This window comes from Prionailurus viverrinus, chromosome F1, assembly GCF_022837055.1.
Source record: "Prionailurus viverrinus isolate Anna chromosome F1, UM_Priviv_1.0, whole genome shotgun sequence".
NCBI lineage: Eukaryota > Metazoa > Chordata > Mammalia > Carnivora > Felidae > Prionailurus > Prionailurus viverrinus.
This window is the reverse complement of record NC_062577.1, coordinates 64862391-64886809: the sequence shown is the minus strand read 5'-3', so window position 1 is coordinate 64886809 and position 24419 is coordinate 64862391. Positions and strand designations below refer to the sequence as shown.

The following is a 24419-nucleotide window of genomic DNA, read 5'->3' as shown; positions in this document are numbered from 1 at the left end:
GACTACCGCGGTGACCGATGGGGCTTGTGGTCCCCTGAGGAATTGTCAGAGGACCGAAGAAACTACTCATCCCAGGAGTCCTCGCGTCAGAGGCGGGTTTCCCTCTTGGCTCTCTGCGCGACCCTTAATCCTTCCTCGGACTCGAACTCCCGCCGTGCCCCGCGCTGGGCTTCCAGTGGCGGAGAATGGAGTTGTGGCCAAAGTGTCCTCTGGGAGTTGTAGTTTCTATATTGGTGAGGCGAGGAGGAGGCGGAGTGACTCGGCGGCCATTAGCTGTGTGTAGTTGCCCGGGACTGGGAGCTTAAGTGAAGAGGGAAGCCTTGCTCGGTGGAAATCTACCGTGGCCATGGGCTCCTGCCGGGCCTAGCCCCAGAGTACGGAGAAGGCGGGCTTTTCGGTGCCCCGCCCCGCCCAGTGGCGGGGCCCACTAGGCCCCCGGACATCCCCGGTCTCAAGTAGGCCTCGTCTGCCGGCAAGGGCGCCCCAAAGGCGGGAGGCGCCATGTCGCTGGTTGCTTACGCCAGCAGCGATGAGAGTGAGCCGGATGAGGCTGAGCCGGAGCCGGAGGAGGAGGAGGCGGCGGCCCCTCCATCTGGGCCCGCTTTAGGGGGCCTGTTCGCCTCTCTCCCCGCACCCAAGGGCCCGGCCCTGCTGCCTCCGCCCCCCCAGATGCTGGCCCCAGCTTTCCCCCCGCCGCTGCTGCTGCCCCCTCCCGCCGGAGACCCCCGGCTCCAGCCGCCTCCGCCCTTGCCCTTCGGCCTGGGGGGCTTCCCCCCACCCCCAGGCGTGAGCCCGGCCGAGGCGGCGGGAGTTGGGGAGGGGCTGGGATTGGGGCTGCCCTCGCCCCGGGGCCCCGGCCTCGGCCTGCCGCCCTCCGTGGGCGGTGCCGGGCCCCCCCTGGGCCTTCCCAAGCCAAAGAAGCGGACAGAGCCCGTGAAGATCGCGGCGCCGGAGCTGCGTAAGGGGGATGTGAGTATCCGGGGAGGGCGCCCCCGCACTGCCGCTCGGCTCGGGTTTGGGCCCCGCCGGACCAGGGACCTGGGAGGTTCCGGGGCTGCCTCCTGTGCGTGCCTCCGTTGGCCGCGGACCGCTGCGTTCCTGCCACGCTGCGATTCACTGAGCTGAGTTTGTCAACTTCCCTGTTTGTCCACGCGGGTTTCGCGGGGCCGGACCCGCCTGCGGAAGGGCCACGTCCCGTCCCCCGGCACTGGCGGTCCCGGGCCCCCGCGCGCCTGCTTCTGCTCCCCTGTTGCGTCTTCAGCCCAGGCCGTGTGGTACTTGTCTTATCCGGAGAACGGCTTACCACCTGCCACCTGAAGAAGTGACAGGAGGCAGGAATCCTGAGCTGAGCCCTTGCCTGCACATTCGGGACCAACTTTTCCCCCCTGCACCTAAAACCATTAGGGTCTGGACGAAAAGAATAGGCGTCCCGAGTTCTGCTCTTGAGGGGAGTTAGGGAAGAAGGGGAGGGTTTGTCCTTCCCCTTCTTCCCCTTTCAACTGCTGCAGAGCTCTGGGAGGTAACAGGTGTCCGGCAGGTAAGATCTTACCTGGAAAAGGACAGAGTGGAGGTGAAGAGCTGGGTGTGTCACTTCCAGGCCGGTGCCTCAGTTTCCCCGTTTAGGTACCGCTAAGCCTAGGGGAGATAGGATGCTTGGGTTCTATTTCTAGAAGAAGCCGCCAAGTTGGAACAGAAAATAGAAGGCCTGTTCTGGAGCGAGTGCTTTGGGAATAAAGGGGACATGGAGCCTGCGGGCGGGCAGGAGCTTAGGGTTATGCCGAGGTCTTTCCTCTCGGGCTCCTGAAAAGCGAACCGGTCAGTCTCGCGCTCACCTTTGGTAGCCCTCTGGGAGAAGCTTATTTTTGCTCTTCCTGCCCTGCAGGCTTCCAGCTCTGGCTGGGGGCCGTCCCCCGTTCCTTGCACTTGCTGGCCCCTCGCCTTCTAACCCCAGATGGCCTTTTGTTCTCCCATCGGCTCCTTTGGAAGCTGGCTTCTCAGGAGGGCTTTCTGGCCCACCTGCATGAACTGCAGCCTCTTGTCCCTCACCCTTTCCTTTCCTTTTTCTCTGGCAGCCGTACAAGCCCCCCCCCCCGAAGGCAGGCCCTGTTGATTCGTGCCGTATCCCTCGCGGTCGAAACAGTGCTCGGGGTGTGCGGACTGCTGCCTGGATGTTCCCTGAGTGAACACACGTGAATGAATGTGGACTGTTCACGAAAAGGAGGCTCCAGGATCTCCCTCACGTCTCGTTCCAAACTTTCTTTCACGTTACTTCACCCTTTCTTTGTCCCGAGTCTGTTGTTTCCAAGTCCAGGATCCCAAACAGCCTTCTGTCTCCAGTGAAACTTTGGTCTTGGTTTTGCCTCGAGCGCAGGGAAGTCCCTGAACAAGACTGAAGAGAACGGGTTCGTTTCTTCCGCACTCTCTCTTGTCTGCTTCGCCGTGTTCTCCGCCTAGTTTACCTCTGATGTCTGGGGGGAGGAGGCACTTTGAGGCAGCCTGCCTCCCTCCACTGTGACGGCGGAGAGTTCATTTGCAGGTCTGGGGAGGCAGCATCAGAACAAGTTGCCGCTAAAGGTTGTAGAGTCTTCCATTCGGTCTGGCTGAGGTGGGGGAAACCCCTGAGGACTCCCCGCCCCGTCCTTCCTTTGTCAGTGTGATTCTCGAAGTTCCCAAAGTTCCCGAATTCTCCAAGGTGAACAAGACTCGAGACTCGGATCATTCAGATAAAGCCAAAGCTTCCTCCCCCTTCAGTTTCCTACCTTCCTTCAGCTTGAGCTGGTGCTGGCGGTCTCTGAGCGCATGGTTCCTGCGGAAAGGTCCCCAAGAGCACAGGCTGGTCAGCTGAGGGCGGCTGCTGGCTTTAGGGTCGTGCTCCTCCGGTTCTAAGCTGTGTGTCTTGCACTTAGTAGGCTCACAGGGCACGTTTGGAGAAATAAATAAACATTTTCTTAAGTGACTTCCCTTTAGGGTTTGGAGTTGAAGTAGCAGCAATGAACTCTGAACTCTCGTTCGTTCGTTGGTTCGTTCGATCGTTCGTTCGTTCGATCCTAGCCTGCTTCTCTGTGTCAGCAGCTCGGAGTACAGTGAACGTGATAGGCTCTGCCCACAAGGAGCTTCTGGAGGAGGCGGACAAGGAGATAGATTTCAGGTCAAGTCGGAGAAGAGCCACGGTAGAGCTGGTGCCGTGGGAACGTACCTAGTGGGTGCTAATCCGGTCTAGAGGCTGGGGAGGCTGCCAGAGGGAGGACATGTCTGCGCAGAGATGAGATGCGTGAGTAGAGGGAGCCGGAGAAAGCGGGTGCCGCGGGGAGGCGCACGTCAGGCGGAGGGGCAGGATGCGGCAGGGAGCTTAGCGGCGAGAGAGACCATGCTTCCGGGGCACCTGGAGTGAGTTAAGCTCCGGAGCTGGATGCGGGGACGTGGGGGTGCTGAGGCCAGGGGATGTGGCCTCTGGGCACCACGGAAAGGCCTTCGTAAGTGACCCTGGGGTAGCGAGGCGCCCTTAACGGGCCGAGCAAGAATTCTCTGGTTGCACAGCGCCTAAGACCTGGGGGAGCAAGACCGGCAGGCACGGCGTGGCAGGGGGTGATGGCCTGGGCACCCGGGCGCGGGCCTGGGGAGAGCTGCAGGTGGCAGGGCTGTGGAGGAGGTAGAGCGTCTGGGCCGTCTGGGCGGTCGATGGGACGGCCTAGGTGAGGGCCAGGATTCAAGGTTGACCCCTGCCTTTTAGCTCAGGCAGCCGGAGGGTAGTGGTGCCATTTATTTAGGGAATACAGAGCAGATTGGGGATTAGCTGGATTTAGTTCGTTGCAAGGATCAGAAACCACCTCAAGCCAGGTTGAATAATGAATGTCCTGAGGTGCCGGGGGAAAGGGCCTGGAGTCAGAAGTTGGAGATCTTTGCGTGTTTGATTCAAGCTTCTTTGGCTGCAGATCAGTTTCCTCTGCTGCTTGACCTTTGCTGCCGATGAAAGATGGCCGCCCCACCCCCACCCCTTCTCGTGTTTTATTTCTCTTTAGTGATCAGTCCAGATGGAGCCGCGTTCTTAGTCCCGGTCCTGGTGTTCCAGGAGAGAATACGGTCGGTCTGATGTGGGTCGGCTCATCAGTCAGCTGCAGTCGGGACGGGGCAGCGCCCAAGTCTGTCCAGGTGCGACGCGAGGTCACATTCAGTCAGCCTTCGGTTTACATGAGGGACTGGGAAGGACCCACAGAACAGATGGTCATTTCCTTTTCCCTTCTTCCCTCCTTACTCCACCCGGGCTAACCCCACCCCCCCACGCATTGGGCTGGACGATTGTTGATTTCGTGGACTCAGACTTCTAAAATTAGGATACAAAATGTCAAAATTAGCAAAGTGAGTCTGCTGTAAGAGTTTTCTGTCCTTGGGGCACCTGGGTGGCTCAGTCTGCGCGTCTGACTTCGTCTTGGGTCGTGATCTCAAGGTTCAGGAGTGCGAGCCCCACAACGGGCTCAGTGCTGACAGCTCGGAGCCCGGAGCCTGCTTGGGATTCCGTGTCTCCCTCTCTCTGCCCCTCCCCTGCTTGCACTCTGTCTCTTTCTCTCTCACTCTCAAAAATAAATAAACATTTAAAAAATTAAAAAAAAAGAAAAAGTTTTGTGTCCTATAACATGCATTTTAGAGCAAGCAAATTTGAGGCTTATCTGGGTTAGGATTACTTATACTTCCAGATCGTATACCCAGATAGTGGAAAATTGGAGGGTGTGAGAGGCAGACTTCACTAATTTTGGGCATTTCCGTTAACCAAGTAAAGAGTTGACGGCAGCAGGTTTAGCTGAGTTTCAGCCCTTGGTAGAGGTGGAGCGGGAAGGGGCACAGACCCTTCTGGGACGCCCGCTGAGTGGCTGACACTGCCTGGGCGGTTGCAGCCCTGGTCTACAGGTGAGGAAACAGAAGTTTAGAGAACAGAGGTGATCTGTCTCAAGTCACAGTTTGGGAGTGGCAGGGTTGAGTCCAGGGGTGTTTTGTTCTGAAGCAGTGCCCGTTGGGGAGAGAGAAGAGCCATGGACAAGCACAGCTGTACAGGCAGCAGGTGAGGGTGCGGTGGGGAGAGGCAACATGGTGAGGGTGCTGTAGGGGAGAGGCCGCGCAGTGAGGGTGCTGTAGGGGAGAGGCAACACGATGAGGGTGCTTGCTGTAGGGGAGAGGCAGCGCGGTGAGGATGTGGCAGGGGAGAGGCAACACGGTGAGGGTGCTGTAGGGGAGAGGCAGCGCAGTGAGGGTATGGCAGGGGAGAGGTAGCGCGGTGAGGATGTGGCAGGGGAGAGGCAACACGGTGAGGGTGCTTGCTGTAGGGGAGAGGCAGCGCGGTGAGGGTACGGCAGGGGAGAGACCGCACAGTGAGGATGTGGCAGGGGAGAGGCAGCACGGTGAGGGTGAGGCAGGGGAGAGGCAGTGTGGTGAGGATGTGGCAGGGGAGAGGCAGCGTGGTGAGGGTGAGGCAGGGGAGAGGCAGCGCGGTGAGGATGTGGCAGGGGAGAGGCAACGCAGTGAGGGTGCTGTAGGGGGGAGGCAGCGTGGTGAGGGTACGGCAGGGGAGAGGCAGCGCGGTGAGGGTGAGGCAGGGGAGAGGCAGTGTGGTGAGGATGTGGCAGGGGAGAGGCAGCGTGGTGAGGGTGAGGCAGGGGAGAGGCAGCGCGGTGATGATGTGGCAGGGGAGAGGCAACACGGTGAGGGTGCTGTAGGGGAGAGGCAGTGCGGTGAGGGTGTGGCAGAGGGAGGCAGCGCAGTGAGGATGTGGCAGGGGAGAGGCAACACGATGAGGGTGCTTGATGTAGGGGAGAGGCAGCGTGGTGAGGGTATGGCAGGGGAGAGACCGCACAGTGAGGATGTGGCAGGGGAGAGGCAGCGCGGTGAGGATGTGGCAGGGGAGAGGCAACGCAGTGAGGGTGCTGTAGGGGGGAGGCAGCGTGGTGAGGGTACGGCAGGGGAGAGGCAGCGCGGTGAGGATGTGGCAGGGGAGAGGCAACACGGTGAGGGTGCTGTAGGGGAGAGGCAGTGCGGTGAGGGTGTGGCAGACGGAGGCAGCGCAGTGAGGATGTGGCAGGGGAGAGGCAACATGGTGAGGGTGCTGTAGGGGAGAGGCAACACGATGAGGGTGCTTGCTGTAGGGGAGAGGCAGCGCGGTGAGGGTATGGCAGGGGAGAGACTGCACAGTGAGGATGTGGCAGGGGAGAGGCAGCGCAGTGAGGATGTGGCAGGGGAGAGGCAACGCGGTGAGGGTGCTGTAGGGGGGAGGCAGCGTGGTGAGGGTACGGCAGGGGAGAGGCAGCGCGGTGAGGATGTGGCAGGGGAGAGGCAACACGGTGAGGGTGCTGTAGGGGAGAGGCAGCGCGGTGAGGGTGAGGCAGGGGAGAGGCAGTGTGGTGAGGATGTGGCAGGGGAGAGGCAGCGTGGTGAGGGTGAGGCAGGGGAGAGGCAGCGCGGTGATGATGTGGCAGGGGAGAGGCAACACGGTGAGGGTGCTGTAGGGGAGAGGCAGTGCGGTGAGGGTGTGGCAGAGGGAGGCAGCGCAGTGAGGATGTGGCAGGGGAGAGGCAACACGATGAGGGTGCTTGCTGTAGGGGAGAGGCAGCGCGGTGAGGGTATGGCAGGGGAGAGGCAACACGGTGAGGGTGCTGTAGGGGGGAGGCAGCGTGGTGAGGGTACGGCAGGGGAGAGGCAGCGCGGTGAGGATGTGGCAGGGGAGAGGCAACACGGTGAGGATGCTGTAGGGGAGAGGCAGTGCGGTGAGGGTGTGGCAGAGGGAGGCAGTGCAGTGAGGATGTGGCAGGGGAGAGGCAGCACGGTGAGGGTGCTGCAGGGGAGAGGCAGCACGGTGAGGGTGCTGCAGGGGAGAGGCAGCACGGTGAGGGTACGGCAGGGGAGAGGCAGCATGGTGAGGATGCGCCAGGGGAGAGGCAGTGCGGTGAGGGTGCTGTAGGGGAGAGGCAGTGCCGTGAGGGTACGGCAGGGGAGAGGCAGCATGGTGAGGATGCGCCAGGGGAGAGGCAGTGCGGTGAGGGTGCTGTAGGGGAGAGGCAGCGTGGTGAGGGTGCTGTAGGGGAGAGGCAGTGTGGTGAGGGTGCTGTAGCGGGGAGGCAACGCAGTGAGGGTGCTGCAGGGGAGAGGCAGCACGGTGAGGGTACGGCAGGGGAGAGGCAGCACGGTGAGGATGCGGCAGGGGAGAGGCAGTGTGGTGAGGGTGCTGTAGGGGAGAGGCAGGCGAAAGGGAACATTGCTCTAACTGGAGGGCATCTGTCCGCAGAAGATCAGGAGACCAAAGACGGAAACCGGCTGATGAGTCAGGCTAATTGGGATAAAGCCGCGAGGAGTGTGGTGGTGATTCGGGTTTGGAGCCTGGGGGGGTCGGGGCCTGGGCCCTTCTTTCCTCCCTGGCTCCTGGCCCTGGCAGCTCGAGATGGCCTTTTGGAGCGGGCGTGTGCCAGAGCCCGAGCCTGGGAAGATAAGAGAACCGCTCTGATAGATGAGCAGATCCCACTGGGCCGGCTTAATGGAAAATGTCTGTTTCCGTTTGCTCTGCAGTCTCCGTGCGTGCGTCTTGTCACTCTTGGCAGCTGGAGCGGAGAGGACAGTGGTGGCCGTGGAGGCTCAGGCTCTTGTGAGGCCAAGACGTCCATTCCTCTCTCCTTCAGAGGCGCAAGCAGTTTGCGCCTCTGAGACCCAGGAGGGCCTGCGCTGGCCCAGCCCGAGGCTCCGTGGTGCCTGGAACGTCGCCCTCTCTGGGTCTGATGGCACAGCCCTGCCCAGGTCACCACTGGCTGATTGCTGCTCTCTAGGAGCTGACTCTATGGCCTTCGTTTGATCTACTCCTGTGGAAAAGTGTGGCAGTTCCTCAGAAAGTCACTTGGAATTACTCCGCAGTCTAGCAGTTTCTTTCTTTTTTTTTAAACATTTATTTATTATTAAGAGAGACGGAGCACGAGACGGGGAGGGTCAGAGAGAGGGAGACACAGAATCTGAAACAGGCTCCAGGCTCCGAGCTGTCAGCACAGAGCCCGACGCGGGGCTCGAACTCACGGACCGCGAGATCATGACCTGAGCCGAAGTCGGCCGCTCAACCGACTGAGCCACCCAGGTGCCCCTCTTTTTTTTTTAATTTTATTTTTTAAGTTTTTTCTTAAGTAAGCTCTACACCCAACATGGGACTTGAACTCATGACCCCGAGATCGAGTCGCATGGCTCCCCCGACTGAGCCGGCCTGGTGCCCCTGTGATCCGGCAGTTTCATTCCTCGGTGAAAAGAGCCGAGAGCAGGCCTCCCACACGCACGCCCATGTCCGCGGCAACGCTCTTCTCCACGGCCGGAAGGCGCCCGCAGCCCAGGTGTCCGCAAGTGGACAGCAGCACGACATGTCCATGCCACACGTGTCATTGAGCCTTAAAAAGGAAGGAAACTCTGACACGTGTGCAGCGTGGATGGCCTTGGAAGGCGTTACGCTAAGAGGAACAAGCCAGCCACAGCGGGGGACGTGCTGTGTGATCCCAGCCACACGAAATGCCCACAGTGTGCAGAGCCCAGGGGACAGGAGAGTGGAGGGTCCCTGGGGCTGGAGTGCAGCGAGCAGGCAAGGGGAGGTATTGTTTACCAGGTACAGACTCTCTGGGATGATGGAAAGTTCCAGAAATAGTGGTGATGGTTGTACAACACTGAACGCACTTAATGCTACCGAGTGCACACAGCGGTTAAAGTGGCAAATGTTATGGGGCCGCCTGGGTGGCTCAGTCGGTTAAGCATATCCGACTCTTGACCTCGGCTCAGGTGATGATCTCACGGTTTTTGAGTTTGAGCCCCACGTCAGCACAAAGCGTGCTTGGGATTCTGGGTCTCCCTCTCTGGCCCTCTCCCATTCACACTGTCTTTCTGTCTTTCTTTTTCAAAACTAAATGTTTAAAAAAAATAATAATTGGGGCGCCTGGGTGGCTCAGTCGGTTAGGTGGCCGACTTCGGCTCAGGTCATGATCTCGCAGTCCGTGAGTTCGAGCCCCGCATTGGGCTCTGTGCTGACTGCTCGGAGCCTGGAGCCTGTTTCAGATTCTGTGTCTCCCTCTCTCTCTGACCCTCCCCCCGTTCATGCTCTGTCTCTCTCTGTCTCAAAAATAAACGTTAAAATAAAAATTAAAAAAAATATATGTTTGTACAGTTTTATAAACGTAATCATCTGAGACTTGGACAAAACCTGTTTATTTGCACATTGTTGCACTTGAACCTAATTGCCTAAGATGTTAAAGTTTGATTGGGCCTCCAGACGTCACGAAAACCGTCTGTGCCCGGTAGTGAGGTGGTTCCACATGCGCCCTGCCGGGGAGGGGACGTGTCTCTGTGGTTACGAGGCCAGGGGATGGTCAGGGGTCTCTGAGGCAATGGGAGTTTGGAACAGAGAGAACGGGTCAAGATGTTTAGGTGTTTGGGGCTTAATGCTTTGTTTATTTGCTTTTTTTTTTTTTTTTTGGTTGAGTTTGATGTCTTGGCAGGCCAGAGAGAATGAGAGTCCTCGAACTCTGCCAAGAACTTTCATTTATGTACGTTTCCATGGCTAGACGCTCGTGCGGTCTTTAGCGCATCGTTGTGATGTGTGCGCGTGCTATTTTCCACAGGCTTGGGGGCCGCAAATAAATGGCACAGCCGAGACTCACACTTGTAGTTCTGATTTGGTGCCGTGTGCGCCCGTCTGCGTCGAGTGGGGTCTTGAGGGGCCTGGTCAGGGCGGATCTCGGGCCCGGGCCAGCAGGGGACAACTCGGCACGGTGTCTCTGCGGAGACGCGCGAGCTGAATGGTTCCGGCCCTTGGTTCCGCCGTGATCCAGCTGGTACTTGACCTCTCCGGGGCTGCCTTCCCTCCCCCTCGAAACAGATGACAGGGCCTGCCGGGAAGTGTTACTGGAAGGACGAGTGAAGCGTCGTGAGTTGATTGCCACCTAAGATGACCGTCCTGCCCTCTGCCACCTCTTCCCCTGTCCCCCTGCCCCCCAGACAGACTCCCCTTACGGGTTTTGTAACATACTGATACAGGTGCCGGGACTGGGCGGTAAGGTGAGGACCCACATGGGGGAGAGACAAACGTGGGACCAGCAGATTCGTGGAGGGGGTGTTTGAACCACACTTGACGCCCTTTGTGTTGTCCTGCCTTGTTACGTGCCGCTTGTCACTCTTACTGGATTGTGAGTTCCTTGAGGACGGGGACTTCTTCCGTGGCACAGCACACACACAAAATCTTTGAGGCACACCGGGGGGACTGGTCTGGGGAACAGGGGACAGGACTCTACCTGCTCCAGGCCCTGCCCCGTGCCCGTGGGCAGAGCGGATGAGCATCGTCACCCAGCCTGGGGCGGCCGTCGGGACATCCGTCGATACATGCACTGTGGATTGCATAGAGTAGATTCTCAGTCGCTGTGAGGTCCTTGTAGCCGATGAGCCGGGGGAGGGACTTGTGGGCCGTGAGGGTCGGCCGAGAGATTCCAGCAGAGCGTTTGAGTTCTTGCAGCATCTTGCACACGGACGCGTCTGAAACCTGCCTGATCCCCTTTATGCACAGACGCCCAAAGCAGGCCCTGGGAACACATGGAAGCTTTTAAGGTTCTTGGCTTGAGAATCCACTTGTTATTTATTCTTAATTTTAAAAAATGCTTTAGCATTATTTTTTTTTATTTTACAGAGACGGAGAGAGTGTGCAAGTGGGGGTGGGGTGGGGAGAGAATCTCAAGGAGGCTCCACACTCGTCGCGCATCCCATGACCCTGGGATCGTGACCTGACCCTAAATCAAGAGTCAGACACTCAACTGACTGAGCCACCCAGGCGTCCCGGGATTTACTTACTTACTTACTTGCTTCCCTATGTATTTATTTGTAATTATTCTTAATGTTTTTATTTACTTTGGAGAGAAAGAGAGAGACAGAGTGCGAGTGGGGAGGGGCAGAGAGAGAGGGAGACACAGAATCCGAAGCAGGCTCCGGGCTCCCAGCTGTCAGCCCAGAGCCCCCCTGGGCGCTTCACCTCCTGAACCGCCAGATCACGACCTGAGCCGAGGTCGGTCTCTCCACCGCCTGGGCCCGCAGGCGCCCCCTAGGGGAATAACTTTGAAAAATCATAGGCTTGCACCTTTTTGATCCTTGGCCATGTTCAGGATCTGGTACTGAGCTCCAAGGTCAGGGAGCTTCCAGTGTGAGAGCTTGTGTTAGGGACAGCCCCGGTGAGTCAGAGGGTGACACAAATGGCCTCCTGTCTTGCCCCCAGCGCTCACCGTCCCCATTTGCTCACCTTCTTCCTGGACGCGAGCAACTCTGTCTGGCAGACGGTAGATCATACTTGCAGAGGGAATGGATTTCTCCAATGGCTTTGACCTTTAATGCTGCACAGGGAGTAGTTAACACCCCACTTAACTCCCGCCGGAGTTGCCCGGCCGTGTGGTTATGGTGTCTGCGTGAGCGGTTTCAGAGGGGCAGCTGAGACTGGGGGAGATGGTGGGCCACATCCATCCGTCTTCCAGCAGACAGATTTATTAGGAGAAAAATGGGTGTAGCCTTTTCTTTCCACCAGGTCTAAACGGGAGGAAAGGCTTTTACTTTAGAGGAGTAGAAATCGATGCCAAGGAGCCGGGGCCGCAGGACCCGGGGCAGAACCAGCGCCCTGGGGAAGTCACCACACCCCCCTTCGCCCTGAGGCGGTTCGAGAGCAGGGAGGGAGCTCTCGGGCGCTTCCCCTGCAACCGCACAGACGCGCGGGCCGCCCTCGTCTGGACCTCGCTGGATGCGGGTGTTTCCTCCTCCGCCCTCACGCAGGAAGGCCTTATTCCGTTTCTTTTTTTCTTAGTCAGATTCCGAGGAAGACGAGCCCTCCAAGAAGAAAACTGTCCTTCAGGTGAGCTTTGTGACCCGGCAGAAGCCGTTTCTCTTCCCGTACTGCCTCCCGAAAGAGAGTCACGACGCCCCGGAAGTGTTTCCGCATCACACGTAGGGCAGATGCAAGCATCTGAGGACCGGCTCCCTCCGCGTGGCCTGGTTGCTCTCGGAGCCGCCGGCCCTCGTGCCGTGTGCCCTCCCCTCGCCGTTGCTCGGTGCTGGCCCGGTGGGGTCACCCCTGCTGGGGGCAGCCAGCGGCAGGGAGGCGGAGACCAGTGGGCGCGATGCATTTCCGCCGAAAGGATTGTTTAGGAAGGGTGAACGGAGCCGGCAGAATGATGTCAGGAGCGTGTGCGTTGTGTAGTTATCCTCCTGCCTCATCTTTAACCTGGAAAGTAAGTACTTCAGCCGTGCCAGGCACAGCTGTCAGTGCTGTACCAGCCTTTAGTTGATTTCATTCTCAAGGTAGCGCCGCAGTCGTGGCGTTATCATCACCCCCGAATTCTGCTGGTGGAAACCTCGGGTGAGGAGCCTGCCCGCGGGCAGCGATGGGTGGGGCAGGGCGGGGGGGTCAGACTCCGGGTCTGACCGTCCAGTCCCAGCCCTTCCCTGCTGCGCTTGGCTCCTGCTCCAGACCTGAGACCCGAAGTCCTCAGCCAGACGATGCCGGGAGCCGATCTCTCGGCCGTTTGCCCTGTTTTCCCCCGTCCCGGTGCCTTTATTCCGGCCCCCGGGAGTTTCTTCCCGCTCCACTCCGCGCTCAGGGACTTACGCGCTCTCTGATCTTGTGGATCGTATGTCTCAGGGGAAACAAGAGCAAAAGCGGTCCTGCCTTTGTCAGACCATGTCGTGACTCAGGCGTGTGACGCCAGAGCTGCCCCTTCCCCTGACTCTGCTAAGATGTCACCTCCACTGCTGGGAGCTCTCCGGGCGCAGTCATGTGGAGGGGAGAGTGACGTCCTGGCCCTGTGTGTGGGGGGTGACGGAAGAGGAGTCGCGGCCAAAACTGGCGGCTGAGGCTGCTGGAGGCCGGTTCTCCGTTACCCAGGGTGGCTTCCTGGAGGGGGTGGGTGAGGGCAGCCTGAGTCATGGGGGCACTGGCTCAGAGGGCCTCCGGAGCACAGAGCAGCCTCCCAGCTGGCGGAGGGGCTGGGGGGACACTGGCTCAGCTGTCGGGCGGAGTGGGGACCCAGTGCTGCACAGGGGTGTGGCTGTGACCCCAGATTCCATCTGAGAAGTCAGATGCTTCAAGGTAGCCTGAGCATGTGAACCACATGGCACCTGGGCCCGCTCCCTACGTGTTTGAGTCTCTGCGGTCCGCCTGGCTGGAATGTTCCAGAGCTGTGGACACACAGCAGGGGGAGGAGCCAACTGGCCAGATGAACTGTTCTGCCTGCCTGACTCACCAGCCTTTCTTCACTTGCTCTGGGTGTTGCTTGGCCGAGGGGCTGAAGTATACTGGTCCTCCAGGATAGGGGCATGGTGGCCTTGTTCCGTTCTCCTTTTTTAGACTGACACCTCCCTCGGCCCTCCAATTAGGCCAGGCTAGCCCCGTGGCATACAGAAAGCAGAATCGGAGAGATTTTTCCGTGCAGTAGGAACTCGGGATGGGCTGACTCATTTAGCTTACAGATTGAGAAGTTAAATTCTCGACTCTGGCATAAGCTGAATGTGCCACATGTATAGGGCTTTCCTTGGGCAGAGGAGAGGACTTTGGACAACAGGAGTGAAGGTCTTTTGGACAGAGCCCTGTTCTTGACTTTGAGTAGCAATCCCAGGGAAGCAGGGAGTTCCTATGTTAAGAAGAACCTTCAAGCCCTGGAGAGAGAGGTAGAGCGATCAGCTGGAGAGAGCCCTGGGCTTTCTGGGAAGAAGGGATGATGTGGGATTAAAAGCATCGTAGTCACCAAAAGCCACAGACACAGGGAAGGCCCTGGGGCACAGGGCAGCGGAGCTGGGTTGGTGTGGAGCCGAGGAGAACAGGGGTGATGTCTTCCCTAGGAGAAGCAGCCAGCAGGGGGGCCTGAGGTAGGAGGCAGATGGGATCCCCCAGCGAGGCAGCGGGCAGAGTTGAGAAGGAAGCAGGGGCCGATGAGATTTTAGGCCGGAGCGCCTATCTGTGCTTCTTGTTCTTGGTGTTGATAACGCGTATCACCAGATCTCACTTGGCACGTTTTTTCCCTCCTTCCCCGAACCTGTGCTCACCAGGGATCCGGCGAGGGCGCTGGCCTGTCTGCCTTGCTTCCCCAGCCTAAAAACCTGCCTGTGAAAGAGACTGGCAGGCTGCCCCTGCCCCACGCCTCCTCCCGGAAGCCCGCGGATGGCTCCTCTGACGCTAAGCCCTCCAGACAGGCTTCTAAGACCAAGCCCTCTTCCCTCGCCTCTGTCGTGGGCACCACAACCACCACTCCGTCACCCTCTGCCATCAAGGCTGCCGCCAAGAGTGCTGCCCTACAGGTGACGAAGCAGATCACGCAGGAGGAGGACGACAGTGATGAGGAAGTAGCCCCCGAGAACTTTTTCTCCCTCCCTGACAAGGCTGAGCCGCCTGGAGTTGAGCCATACCCTTACCCCCTCCCTGCCGTCCCTGAAGAGCTGCCTCCAGGCACGGAACCGGAGCCGGCCTTCCAGGACGACGCAGCCAATGCCCCCCTCGAATTCAAGATGGCAGCGGGCTCAAGTGGGGCCCCTTGGATGCCTAAGCCTGGGGATGACTACGGCTACAACCAGTTTTCCACATATGGCGATGCCAATGCCGCTGGTGCTTATTATCAGGTGGGTAGGTGGTCCGGAGGGCGGGCCAGGGCGCGTTGGAGCGTGGAGGTCACGGAGAGCTCTGAGCCGGTCCTACGGCCTCTGTGGTTTCGCTTTGGCTGAATTAATGTCTTCCGGCGCCTTGATTTTCCTGTATATCTCCGGCCTCAAAGCATACCACCTTTGTTCCGAAAAAGGGCCCGTCTTGAAGTCTGACAGGGAGAAGTACGTAACCGATAACGTTTGTTCTGGAAACCAGCCCCGTAGGAGCTGGCGAGAGGTGTAGGGAGAAGGCGGGAGATCCAAGACCCCCTGGTGTGGATGGTGAGGCTGAGTGAACTGGAGGGGTGCACTGAGAGCAGGAAGGAAGGGAGGAGGGGCTGAGGGCGAAGGGGATCTGGAGAGTTGAACACAGAAGGGAAGAGCGGGGAAGGCAGGAGGCACGGGAAGGTGAGAGGACGGGGGCCCCTGTCCCAGGGAGCCAGGGGACCGTAATTTGTGCTGTGGCAGACAGTGGGGTCTGAGGGGGGGTTGGGCTTGGAATCCCAAGCCGTGTGAGTCTGGGCGGATTCCTCAGCTGTACGGGGGGGGGGGGCGGTAACAGCAGTGGCCTCGTAGCGATGCTGGGACAAGCCCGTCAGCGTGGCATGGTGCCCGGGCCAGAGCAAATGCCCAGGAAAGAGTTGGGATAACTTTTTATCCCAGTGCCATTTGGAAGAGCTGCTTAGCTCTGTTGCGAGTGGCGTCAGAGGATATGGGAGGCCAGGTGAGTGGGTTTAGGAAAGACTTTCCCGGCATCACAGTCCTGGGTGGAGAGGGCTCCAGGGGCTCAGGGACTCGCCGGTGTTCTGACCTGTTTAGCCAAACAAAACAAAACACAACAACAACCAAAGCCATTTAAAGGAACAACAACCAGGCGTTCTGTATTCATTTATAAACTGCACCGAGGGAGTCCGTGCACGTGAAAACATGTAACGTGCACTCGGGACCCTGCAATTCCACGTATCTTACTGTGAATGCTTTCATAGAAAATCGTGCTCTGATCACTCTGGATTCTTACGTGTTTTATTCGGTCAGTGTTAAACCTTACTTTCCATTTAGTTCACTATAAAACGAATGTTCTTAAAGGGGCATTTTTTGGAGTTTTGGGCAAAAGTGGAAGAATTGGGAGAAAGCGTGGGCCGGGAGGAAGCCGCTTCTCAGCCCGAGGGCCACCTGGCTGGCCTCCTGGGGGCTCGTCCTGCCTGCACCCCTCTTCCTCCGGGACCGCAGCAGCCTCCGACAGCTCAGCTCCAGGGCGGTCATCAGATTCCCGAGCCAAGTGCCCGGGAACACACACCTTGGCTCGTTCCCGGCTTTGTAAATTCCGTACCTGTCCGAAAGCCATTTATTTTGTTAGGTTTTTATTGAAGTATAGTTGAGGGGCACCTGGGTGGCTCAGAGGCCGGTTGAGTGTCTCTTGATTTCTGCTCAGGGCATCATCTCACGGATGTGAGATGGAGCCCTCCGTCGGGCTCTGTGCTGCGTGTGCAGCCTGCTTAAGACCCTCTCTCCCTCTCCCTTTGCCTCTCCCGCACTCCCTGAAAAAAAAAAGAAAAGAAGAAAATAACTATAGTTGACGCGATGGATGTTATGTTAGTTTCAGGTGTGTGGCGATTTATTTCATATCAGAGATCTGCACCCTCCCTCCCCGTTGCAGGCAGCGTCCTTGGGTCCACAGGCCCAAAATTAAGACAAGGAGTGGGAACGGTGTGCCCTCACACCTCTCCCCTGCTCACAGCCGAGCGTGTCTCCCATCTCGCGGGCAGGAGGTGTGGCGCTGAGGGGACTGTGGCGTCAGGGTTGGGATTCACCCTGGGGAGCAGCCGAGGGAGAGGGGTATAAACCGAAGCAGGAGAGAATGCCTGTTTCTTGTCCCCCTTCCCTGAGCTATAGCCACCTGGACGGTGCCGATCGGAGAAGCTGCAGAGGGTCTTCTGAGTTACGGATGGGTCCTCGGGATGCACGCACGTCTTCTGAGTTACGGATGGGTCCTCGGGACGCACGCCTCTACCTGGGCCGCTTGAGGGGCCGGTGGTGTGGGTGCCTCCGCTGCCACTTGGTGAGGGTTTGCTCTGCTCCAGACCTTGTCCCCTGTCTGCTGTGCCCCTCAGTTGGTGTGTTTTTTCCCTCTCTTGACTGCAGGATTATTACAGTGGTGGCTACTATCCTGCACAGGACCCGGCCCTGGTCCCCCCCCAGGAAATTGCCCCAGACGCCTCCTTCATCGATGACGAAGCAGTAAGTTAATAAAGCACGGGTGACCATCTTTGACCCATGGACGCCAGGTTTCAAATCCAAAAGTAAAGAAACCTTTTGGGGAGGGGGGCCTGGATAGCTCAGTTGTTTGATCATCTGACTCTTGGTCTCAGCTCAGGTCTTTAACGTTTATTAATTTTTGAGAGACAGGAAGAGACAGAGTGTGAGCGGGGGAGGGGCAGAGAGAGAGGGAGACACAGAATCCGAAGCAGGTTCCAGGCTCCGAGGTGTCCGCACAGAGCCTGACGCGGGCTCGAACTCAACAGACCGCGAGATCATGACGTGAACCAAAGCCGGACGCCCAACTGACTGAGCCACCCAGGCACCCCTGTGGTGGAATTTTGCTCAGGTCTTGATCTCAGGGTCGAGAGTTCAGGCCCTGCATTGGGCTCTGCACTGGGTGTGGGGTTTTTTTGTTTGTTTTTGTTTCTTTTGTAACTATATTCAGTTAGGATTCGCTGTGGCAGAAACTCCAAAGTGCAGTGGCTTACATCAGAGGAGTTAACTTTTTTCTTCCTCAAAGAAGGCCGGAGGCAGCCCTGCATAGTTGTTGGGGACCCGGGGCGCCTTGTGATGATTCGTCTGCTGTCCCTACATTGTGGCCTTTGTGCCTCTGGTCGGTGGTGGCGGCCGAGGCTGCCGCTCTCTCGCCTGCATTGCGGCCGCTGTTCTGCGGCAGGTGGAGAGACCGAGGAAGAGTATCTTCTTCTCCTTTGGGGAGACCTCCCCCAAATCTCCCCGGAGTTCCTACCAGCGCTTCCATTTCTGTCTCGTTGACTAGAGTCTGGTCACGTGACCACGTGTGGCTTCGGGGGGAGCCCAGGGGTGGGATAGTCTTTTATCCGGTTGGGCGGTGATATGCCAGAATGTTGGGCTCCTTCACGTTAAAGGTGAAGGGGACGATGGATTTGGGGAGAGGACAGCAGCCACAGTAAATGACTCCTGTGTTCACACGCCTGGATCCCCTGCCGCTGGGCTCCCTCACCTCAGCACAAGGAGAGAGAAAACCCCGGGTCCCGTCAGGCTGTGTTCCGGACGGGAAACCTTGCTCTCTCCGTAGGGAGGTCTCAGCCTGTCAGGAGGGGGCCGGGGAAGTGGGGGTGTGCTCTTTTTGCATTCAGGCTCTTAGGAAAAATAACCCCCTCTCGCCTCTTCACAGAGAGGTGTCCATCCCTCCGCATGCTTCTTCCTGCTGTCACTGTGTCCCCTGCAGGTGTATCCTTGACACGGTCCATAGTTGGGCCCTTTTTGTCCTCAGCCTGGGAGGCAGCAGAGAGCTCAGCCAGGGGCGAGAGTTCTTTCCTGCAGGTAGAGTCCCTCGGAGGAGACCTCACCAGTGACGCTGAGAGCTGGGCCTGGCCTGCACTCAGGTCTCTGAGTGTTTCAGTTAGAGCCCCCTCTCCCACACGAGTCCGGGCGACGTTGGTGTGACCTGCCCTTTTGGTGAGGAGGGCAAGAAAGAGCGGCAGCCTCCTAGAAACCTTGCCAGGCTCCCTCTCTCCCAGCTCCGCCTCTGAGGTCCGCTCTGGTGTGGAGTCTGCTGATTTTGTGATGCCAAACCAACGTGTAAGAAGGAACGCACGTGTAAAAACCAATTTTTAGAGGAAGAATCCTAGATTTTTTTTTTTTACCCTGAATTCTTTTTTTTTTTTTAATGATTATTTATTTTTGAGAGCGAGAGAGAGAGAGAGAGAGAGAGAGAGAGAGAAAGGTGAGTGCAAGCAGGGGAGGGACAGAGGGAGAGGGAGACACAGAATCCAAAGCAGGCTCTAGGCTCCGAGCCGTCAGCACGGAGCCCGGCGTGGGGCTCAAACCCACGAACTTGTGAGATCATGACCTGAGCTGAAGTCGGACGTTTGACCGACCGAGCCACCCAGGCGCCCCTACTCTGAATTCTTAATCTGAAAATCGTATGCGGTCCTTTTCGGTACATTGAACTTACGCATAGTTTGAGCACATGTTCCCAGCAGTGATCCCCCGCCCCCGTACTCGCTCACGTTTGGGGGTACCGCCTTGGCCTCCCTTTCCCTGAGGGCAGGGGAACGTCTGGGCGGCAGCCTTTCATTGGGCATCAGACGAGTTTGATAGGTGGGGGGTGAAAGGGGGTATCGCACAGGGGGGAGTTAAGGACACTTACTTGTGTTCTCCTAAGTGGGTCGGGAAGCATCATTGCACCGTGTGACAGCCGCCGTGGGTAGCGCGGGGGGCGGGGGGATGGTCGTAAGATGATTCCATAAATTCTGGGTTTCTGGTGAGTCCCCGATCTCTCACCCAGATCCCCCACTGCTGCTCTCTGTCTCCTTTTCCAGTTTAAGCGGCTACAGGGCAAGAGGAACCGAGGGAGGGAGGAAGTCAACTTTGTGGAGATCAAAGGTGACGACCAGCTCAGTGGGGCTCAGCAGTGGATGACCAAGTCGTTGACAGAAGAGAAAACCATGAAGTCATTCAGCAAAGTAAGTGGGAAGGGTCTGTTGCATGGCTAACTTGGGGGTGGGGGGTGCCCAGAGCAGAATCTGGGCCTGCTCCTGTCCCGACCCCACACCCGATGGTTACCCCCCAGCACCTTTCACAGATGCCTGCCACCCGTGGGACTGGAGCCGGCGCCGAGCCTCACGGATGCAGCCTCCGCCTTCCAGAACTTTCCAGAACTTTGCGGCACTTTGCTTTCTGTCTGGGGGGTGGAGTCTTGTCCCTGAGACTGGGCGACTCGGGAAGAGCTTTGATGCGTTGTGGCTGTCTCCCCGGCGGCAGGACAGAACCCTCAGCTGCCCTGCCCTCTCCCTCTGTCACTTCCCGCCTCCACCCTGCCAGGCTGGGGCCTGGCTCAGCACATCTTTGAGGTGTGGGTGGAACAGCAGAATCCTGGGGGCTCCGGTTCTGAGTCTGCAGCCCCTCCCCTCTCCTTTTTTGCTGTTACTTATTGTCGCCAGCTGGGGGCTTTTCGGGTGTTTATTCCCCGTGCTTTCCACACCACACGCCTGCCTTCCTGTGCTAGTTTTCTTCAGTCAGCGTGAGGGACCCCTCTCCACCTAGTAGCTGAGCACAGCAAACATGGACATTTATGAGCCTGCCACGGGGGGCGGAATGTGGGGAAGCCCTGGATTCAAGCCCAGCACCAGCAAGGCCGAGGTCGGGCGTCTTCTCCCCTTCTCCCTCCCACCCTCTCCGCTCTGTTCCGTGGCCACAGATGGCCATCTGAGCCCTGGCCGTTTGTTTTCACCGAATGCTGGCGGTCGTACAGGACAGAGCAGAGGGCTGTGGTTAGATCAGCACAGAGCCATCCGTGTTTCCCGGAAAAACCACCGGGGGGAGCGTGCTCTCCTAACCGGGTCGGAAGCATCACTGTTCCGTGTGACAGCCGCCGTGGGTGGCGTCCACCGTGGCCGGCGAGTGCGTCGTGCTTGTCGGCTTTGATGGTGACGTTAAACGGTGTCCCACAGCAGCCAGGAATTGGGGGTTTGCTGCTGCTTGGGTCCTTACTTTCTTCACCGCCTCATGGTGTTACAGCTCGACTGTTTCAAAAGAAGAGAAACCTACGGTTCGTGTCCTCGAGGGCTTTACGGCACAGCCGGGAGAAAGTTGATGAGTGATGGGGGTTGCCGAGGACCCTCCAGAGAGGAGTGTTGGGGGCTGGGTGGGACCTGATGCTTCTGGTCTGAGGCAGCACTGGTGGGGCAGGAAAACCGTAGGATGAAAAAGCCCAGACCAGTATAGACTTTGACAGTAAAGCCTTTGCTTCAGAGCTTGGTTAGGGCTTGGGTGTAGTTACGGGTGGGGGCTGGAAGACTGGGGAGAGGTGGGTGGTGGTGAAAATTCTGATTCCAGGGTCTCTGGGGAGGCACACGCCGGGGAGGGGGGGGCGGGGACGGGCTTTCAGCTAGAGGCTGGGGATGGGAGAGCTGGGGAAGCTGTAGGTAGGAGCAGGCTGGGTGGCTGGCCTGCCGGGGAGAAAGGGACAGAGACAGGGAGGGCTGAGGCGGAGACGGGCAGGATGACGAGAGGGAGGGAGGTCACCCAGGCCCTGGAACAGAAGCTGTTGTAGAGTCACTGCACGTAATACAGCCAGCTTCAAGTGCCCACTGTGGGCAGAGCCCTGTGCTTGTTGCTGGGGGTGGGGTGGGGTGGGGTAGGGTTACCAAAGAAACAGAAGACACAATCCTGACCTCAAAGGATCTCCAGTCCAGCAGAGATATTAGCAGGCTATTTCAGGCAGAGCTTCTTAGCCTGGGTTTTTGGCATAATGGTTTTAATAAAAATCGTTTTGTGAGCGTACAGACATAAAAACAGCCCCAAGCTGACTTTTCTCCCCCAGGTTTTAGGCCAAGTACTTGGTTTCTAAGCCCCAGCCTTGCACCATCTGGGCACGTGTGATACTTCTCCTTTTCTTCCTGTGGCTTAACGAGTGTGTTTTCTTCCCTTGCAGAAGAAAGGGGAGCAGCCAACGGGCCAGCAGCGGCGGAAGCACCAGATCACGTACCTGATCCATCAGGTGAGAGGGTCCCCGGAGACCCCAGGGACAGCCGGCTGAGACCCCTTGACTGCGGGCCTGAGGCCCCTTCACCGCCCCGTGGGCTGGAAGCCCAGGTGCCTGCCAGGCACCAGCTTCCCAGGGTCCGTTCTCCATGTGGCCACTAGGGGGGGATGTGTCCTTCAGAATCACCTACCACCCCACCCCGCCTGGCGCCTGTCACTTCCCACTTCCCTTCAGCCTCAAGTGCCAGGGGCTTGTGAGTAAACTAGGTGGAGATTCAGATACCCAAACATGCACGCGGAGGGCAGCAAAGTGGTTTCTCCTACGGTTCTATTACGTGGCAAGTTTATCAGACATAAATGGCGAGTTTATCTATCTAGGGATTTAAGAATCTAAAGAAAAAAATGGGTTCGCCAGCTTTTAACAGAACATCCACCTGATAAGGATGTTGGTTTGGTAGTCTCCACTTCTGTGGCAGGAAACAACACAAATAATTAAAAATCGCAGCTAATCCAAACATGTCTTCTGGAATTAGAATGTCACTTACCTGATAGGACCCAGCAACTCTCACTTATTTAATCGTTAAGCAGACATCTTTTGGAGACCTCCTGCACCGAACGCTGTCTGAGACCCAGATGGGAACGTGCTGTTCTGGCCCTTTCCCTGGGGACACATTGCTGCCTGGTGATTTCAGGGGGAAATCTGCTTTTGCTGTTCTTGTCAATGGTTCGCCTTCCTTTTCAGGGACTCCCCTGTGTCCTTATCCTGACTTGTTATTTGTAGGGAAAGGATTCGAGGGTAGGGTTTTCTTTTAAGCCCAAACCCTTTTTTTTTTTTAAATGTTTATTTTGAGAGAGAGTGCGAGTGGGGGAGGGGCAGACAGAATCCCAAGCAGGTTCTGCAGTGTCAGCGCAGAGTCGAAGGGGCGGGGCTTGAACTCATGAAGGGTGAGATCGTGACCTGAGCCAAGATCAAGAGTCCAGTGCTCACCTGCTGAGGCACCCAGGTGTCCCTAAACCCTAACTCTTCACCTCCGCCCCTTAACCAAGGGGAGGTGGGCAGATATCAGCTAACTCTGGCGGGGTGGGGTTGGCGAGCCCCCCTTCTCAGGTGGTGCCCGTAGGGTCCCCAAGTGTGGCGTTGAGGTCAGCAGAGGAAAGTCACAATTCTGGTGCCTTCCAGTCTGTATTTCACAGCTTCAGTTTGTGCTTGAAAGGGGTGTGAATTTCTAGGGTTCCACATCCACTGTGTGCAGCACAGCAGCGACACTCCATCTCGAGACACAGCTGTTGCTTGTTGGTGTCCCGTGTGGCCCTGTCCACATCTTGGACGCTGTCCTCTCCTGCTTGGCTGGTCGGGCATCCAAGGCATCTAATGTCCTCCTTTCAGATGCAAATTCCAGCTCACCTCTGTCCGGTTTCCACTGGAGAGATTCGGTTTTAATTCCAGCAGGTGTAGGACCAGGATGCTTCTGTTCTGTTTTTGTAAAGATTTTATGTATTTACTATTACTTTTTGAATGCTTATTTATTTGAGAGACAGAGAGCATGCACGAGCAGGGGAGGGGCGTCGAGAGAGGGAGGGAGAGAGGCAGGGAAAGGGAGAATCCCAGGTAGGCTCCACACTGTCAGCCCGGAGCCTGACGAGCCTGACGAGGGGCTCTAACTCGTGAAGCGTGAGATCATGACCTGAGCCTAAATCAAGAGTCGGACACTTAAGCAACTGAGCCACCCAGGGGCCCGTGTAAAGATTTTTTAAGTCATGTCCACACCGCACGTGGAGCTCACACTTAGGACCCCGAGGTCGAGTTGCACTGTCCGCCGACTGAGCCAGCCGGGCGCCCGGGGCCAGGGATCCTTGAGTCTTTGCTCTGCTTAAACCCCGTTAGCTCTTTGCTTTCTCGGGGTCTCCCCTTTGACCTGAGTCAGGGAAAACGGAGTCTGGAAGGGGACTTGCTACTTCCCCTACGTGTTCCAAGGGGGGAAAGGGGCGGGTGCGGGAAGCTCACAGAGGCCAGGGGAGAAGTCTGTCACCCCAGGCTGACGCCCCCGCCCGTGTCTCTCGCCGCAGGCCAAGGAGCGGGAGCTGGAGCTGAAGAACGCCTGGTCCGAGAACAAGCTGAGCCGCCGGCAGACCCAAGCCAAGTACGGGTTCTAGGGCTCCGGACCCGACTGCCCCCGGGACCTCCTGCAGCCCGGCGCCACGGCCTCACCTCCGGGACCCCCGCTGCCTCCAAGTCCAGGGCCTCCTTCCCTGGGGACCCAGCCCTCGCCTCCGCGAGGATGAACACGTTTGATAGATTTTTCTTAACAGAAGTTAGAGAACTCAGCTCCTCTCTGTCTTGGAGCAAAGACTCGAGCGGTGATGCTTCAGACGGGGCTCCCGAGTCCTTGGATGGGAGTTTTGCTCCCTCGTGGGTGTGATGAAATGGTGAACCCCTCCCTCCATCTTTTTTTTTTTTTTTTTTTTTCTTTTTTTAATTTTAAACCAGGGATGTCTGTTGAAATAAAACATTCAGTCTGACGGACACTGCTCGCCCTAACCCCTCTCCTACTTTTTCGTGTGCTCTCCTTTTTCCATTCTGGATCTTCCTCCTGCATTTTCCTGTTCCTCGGTCTGACTGTACCTAGTGTAATGCACCCCCCGCCCCGACCCTCACAACCTGCCTCATGATTGCCTTGCTTTTCTCCCCTGGGCCCACCGTCTAAACTGGGCTCGTGGCCATGGAAGACTCTGGAGGCGTGCCTACGACTTCGTACGGGGCGGGGGCCTGTGGTCCCAGATCTGGAAAGTATCGCTGATCTCCGGTGTCTCTGGAGACTAGAGGAGGTCGAGGAGGTCCTTTCTGTGACGTGAAAGAGTCGCTTCACATCTGTTTCGGTCCAGCAGGAGGTGAAGTGGTGAATGTCCCTGGAAAGGACTCACGTTGACAACCAGTTGCCATTGGCTATGAACGGCTTGGAAGATTTGTGTGGAGCTTGGGGGCCAGGCAGGTCTCCTTGGGGACTTCTGGACCCCTAGCTTTTTGCGAGAGAGGG

At 57.8% G+C, this 24419-nt stretch overlaps 1 protein-coding gene across 2 annotated transcripts; it reads left to right on the top strand.

Annotated features, from left to right (window-relative positions):
• The first annotated feature begins 216 nt into the window (after nucleotides 1–216).
• Nucleotides 217–23923, top strand: PRCC (proline rich mitotic checkpoint control factor). Of its 2 annotated transcripts, none has more exons than XM_047840236.1 (7): nucleotides 217–969; nucleotides 11831–11878; nucleotides 14068–14634; nucleotides 16798–16893; nucleotides 19221–19364; nucleotides 21335–21400; nucleotides 23452–23923. In XM_047840236.1, the coding sequence occupies exons 1-7, from the start codon at nucleotides 502–504 to the stop codon at nucleotides 23536–23538; spliced, it is 1476 nt and encodes a 491-aa protein (XP_047696192.1). In that variant the 5' UTR covers nucleotides 217–501; the 3' UTR covers nucleotides 23539–23923. The 2 variants fall into 2 exon arrangements, with proteins under 2 accessions (XP_047696192.1, XP_047696193.1); XM_047840237.1 differs by lacking the exon at nucleotides 217–969 and adding an exon at nucleotides 1044–4149.
• Nucleotides 23924–24419: the final 496 nt, after the last annotated feature.

Bases quoted from the DNA above. Each gene is read 5' to 3' on its own strand.
- PRCC (XM_047840236.1), top strand. From the start codon at position 502: ATGTCGCTGGTTGCTTACGCCAGCAGCGATGAGAGTGAGCCGGATGAG. The intron at 11,879-14,067 runs GTGAGCTTTGTG...TGTGCTCACCAG, and splicing joins AGAAGAAAACTGTCCTTCAG to GGATCCGGCGAGGGCGCTGG. The intron at 21,401-23,451 runs GTGAGAGGGTCC...CTCTCGCCGCAG, and splicing joins TCACGTACCTGATCCATCAG to GCCAAGGAGCGGGAGCTGGA.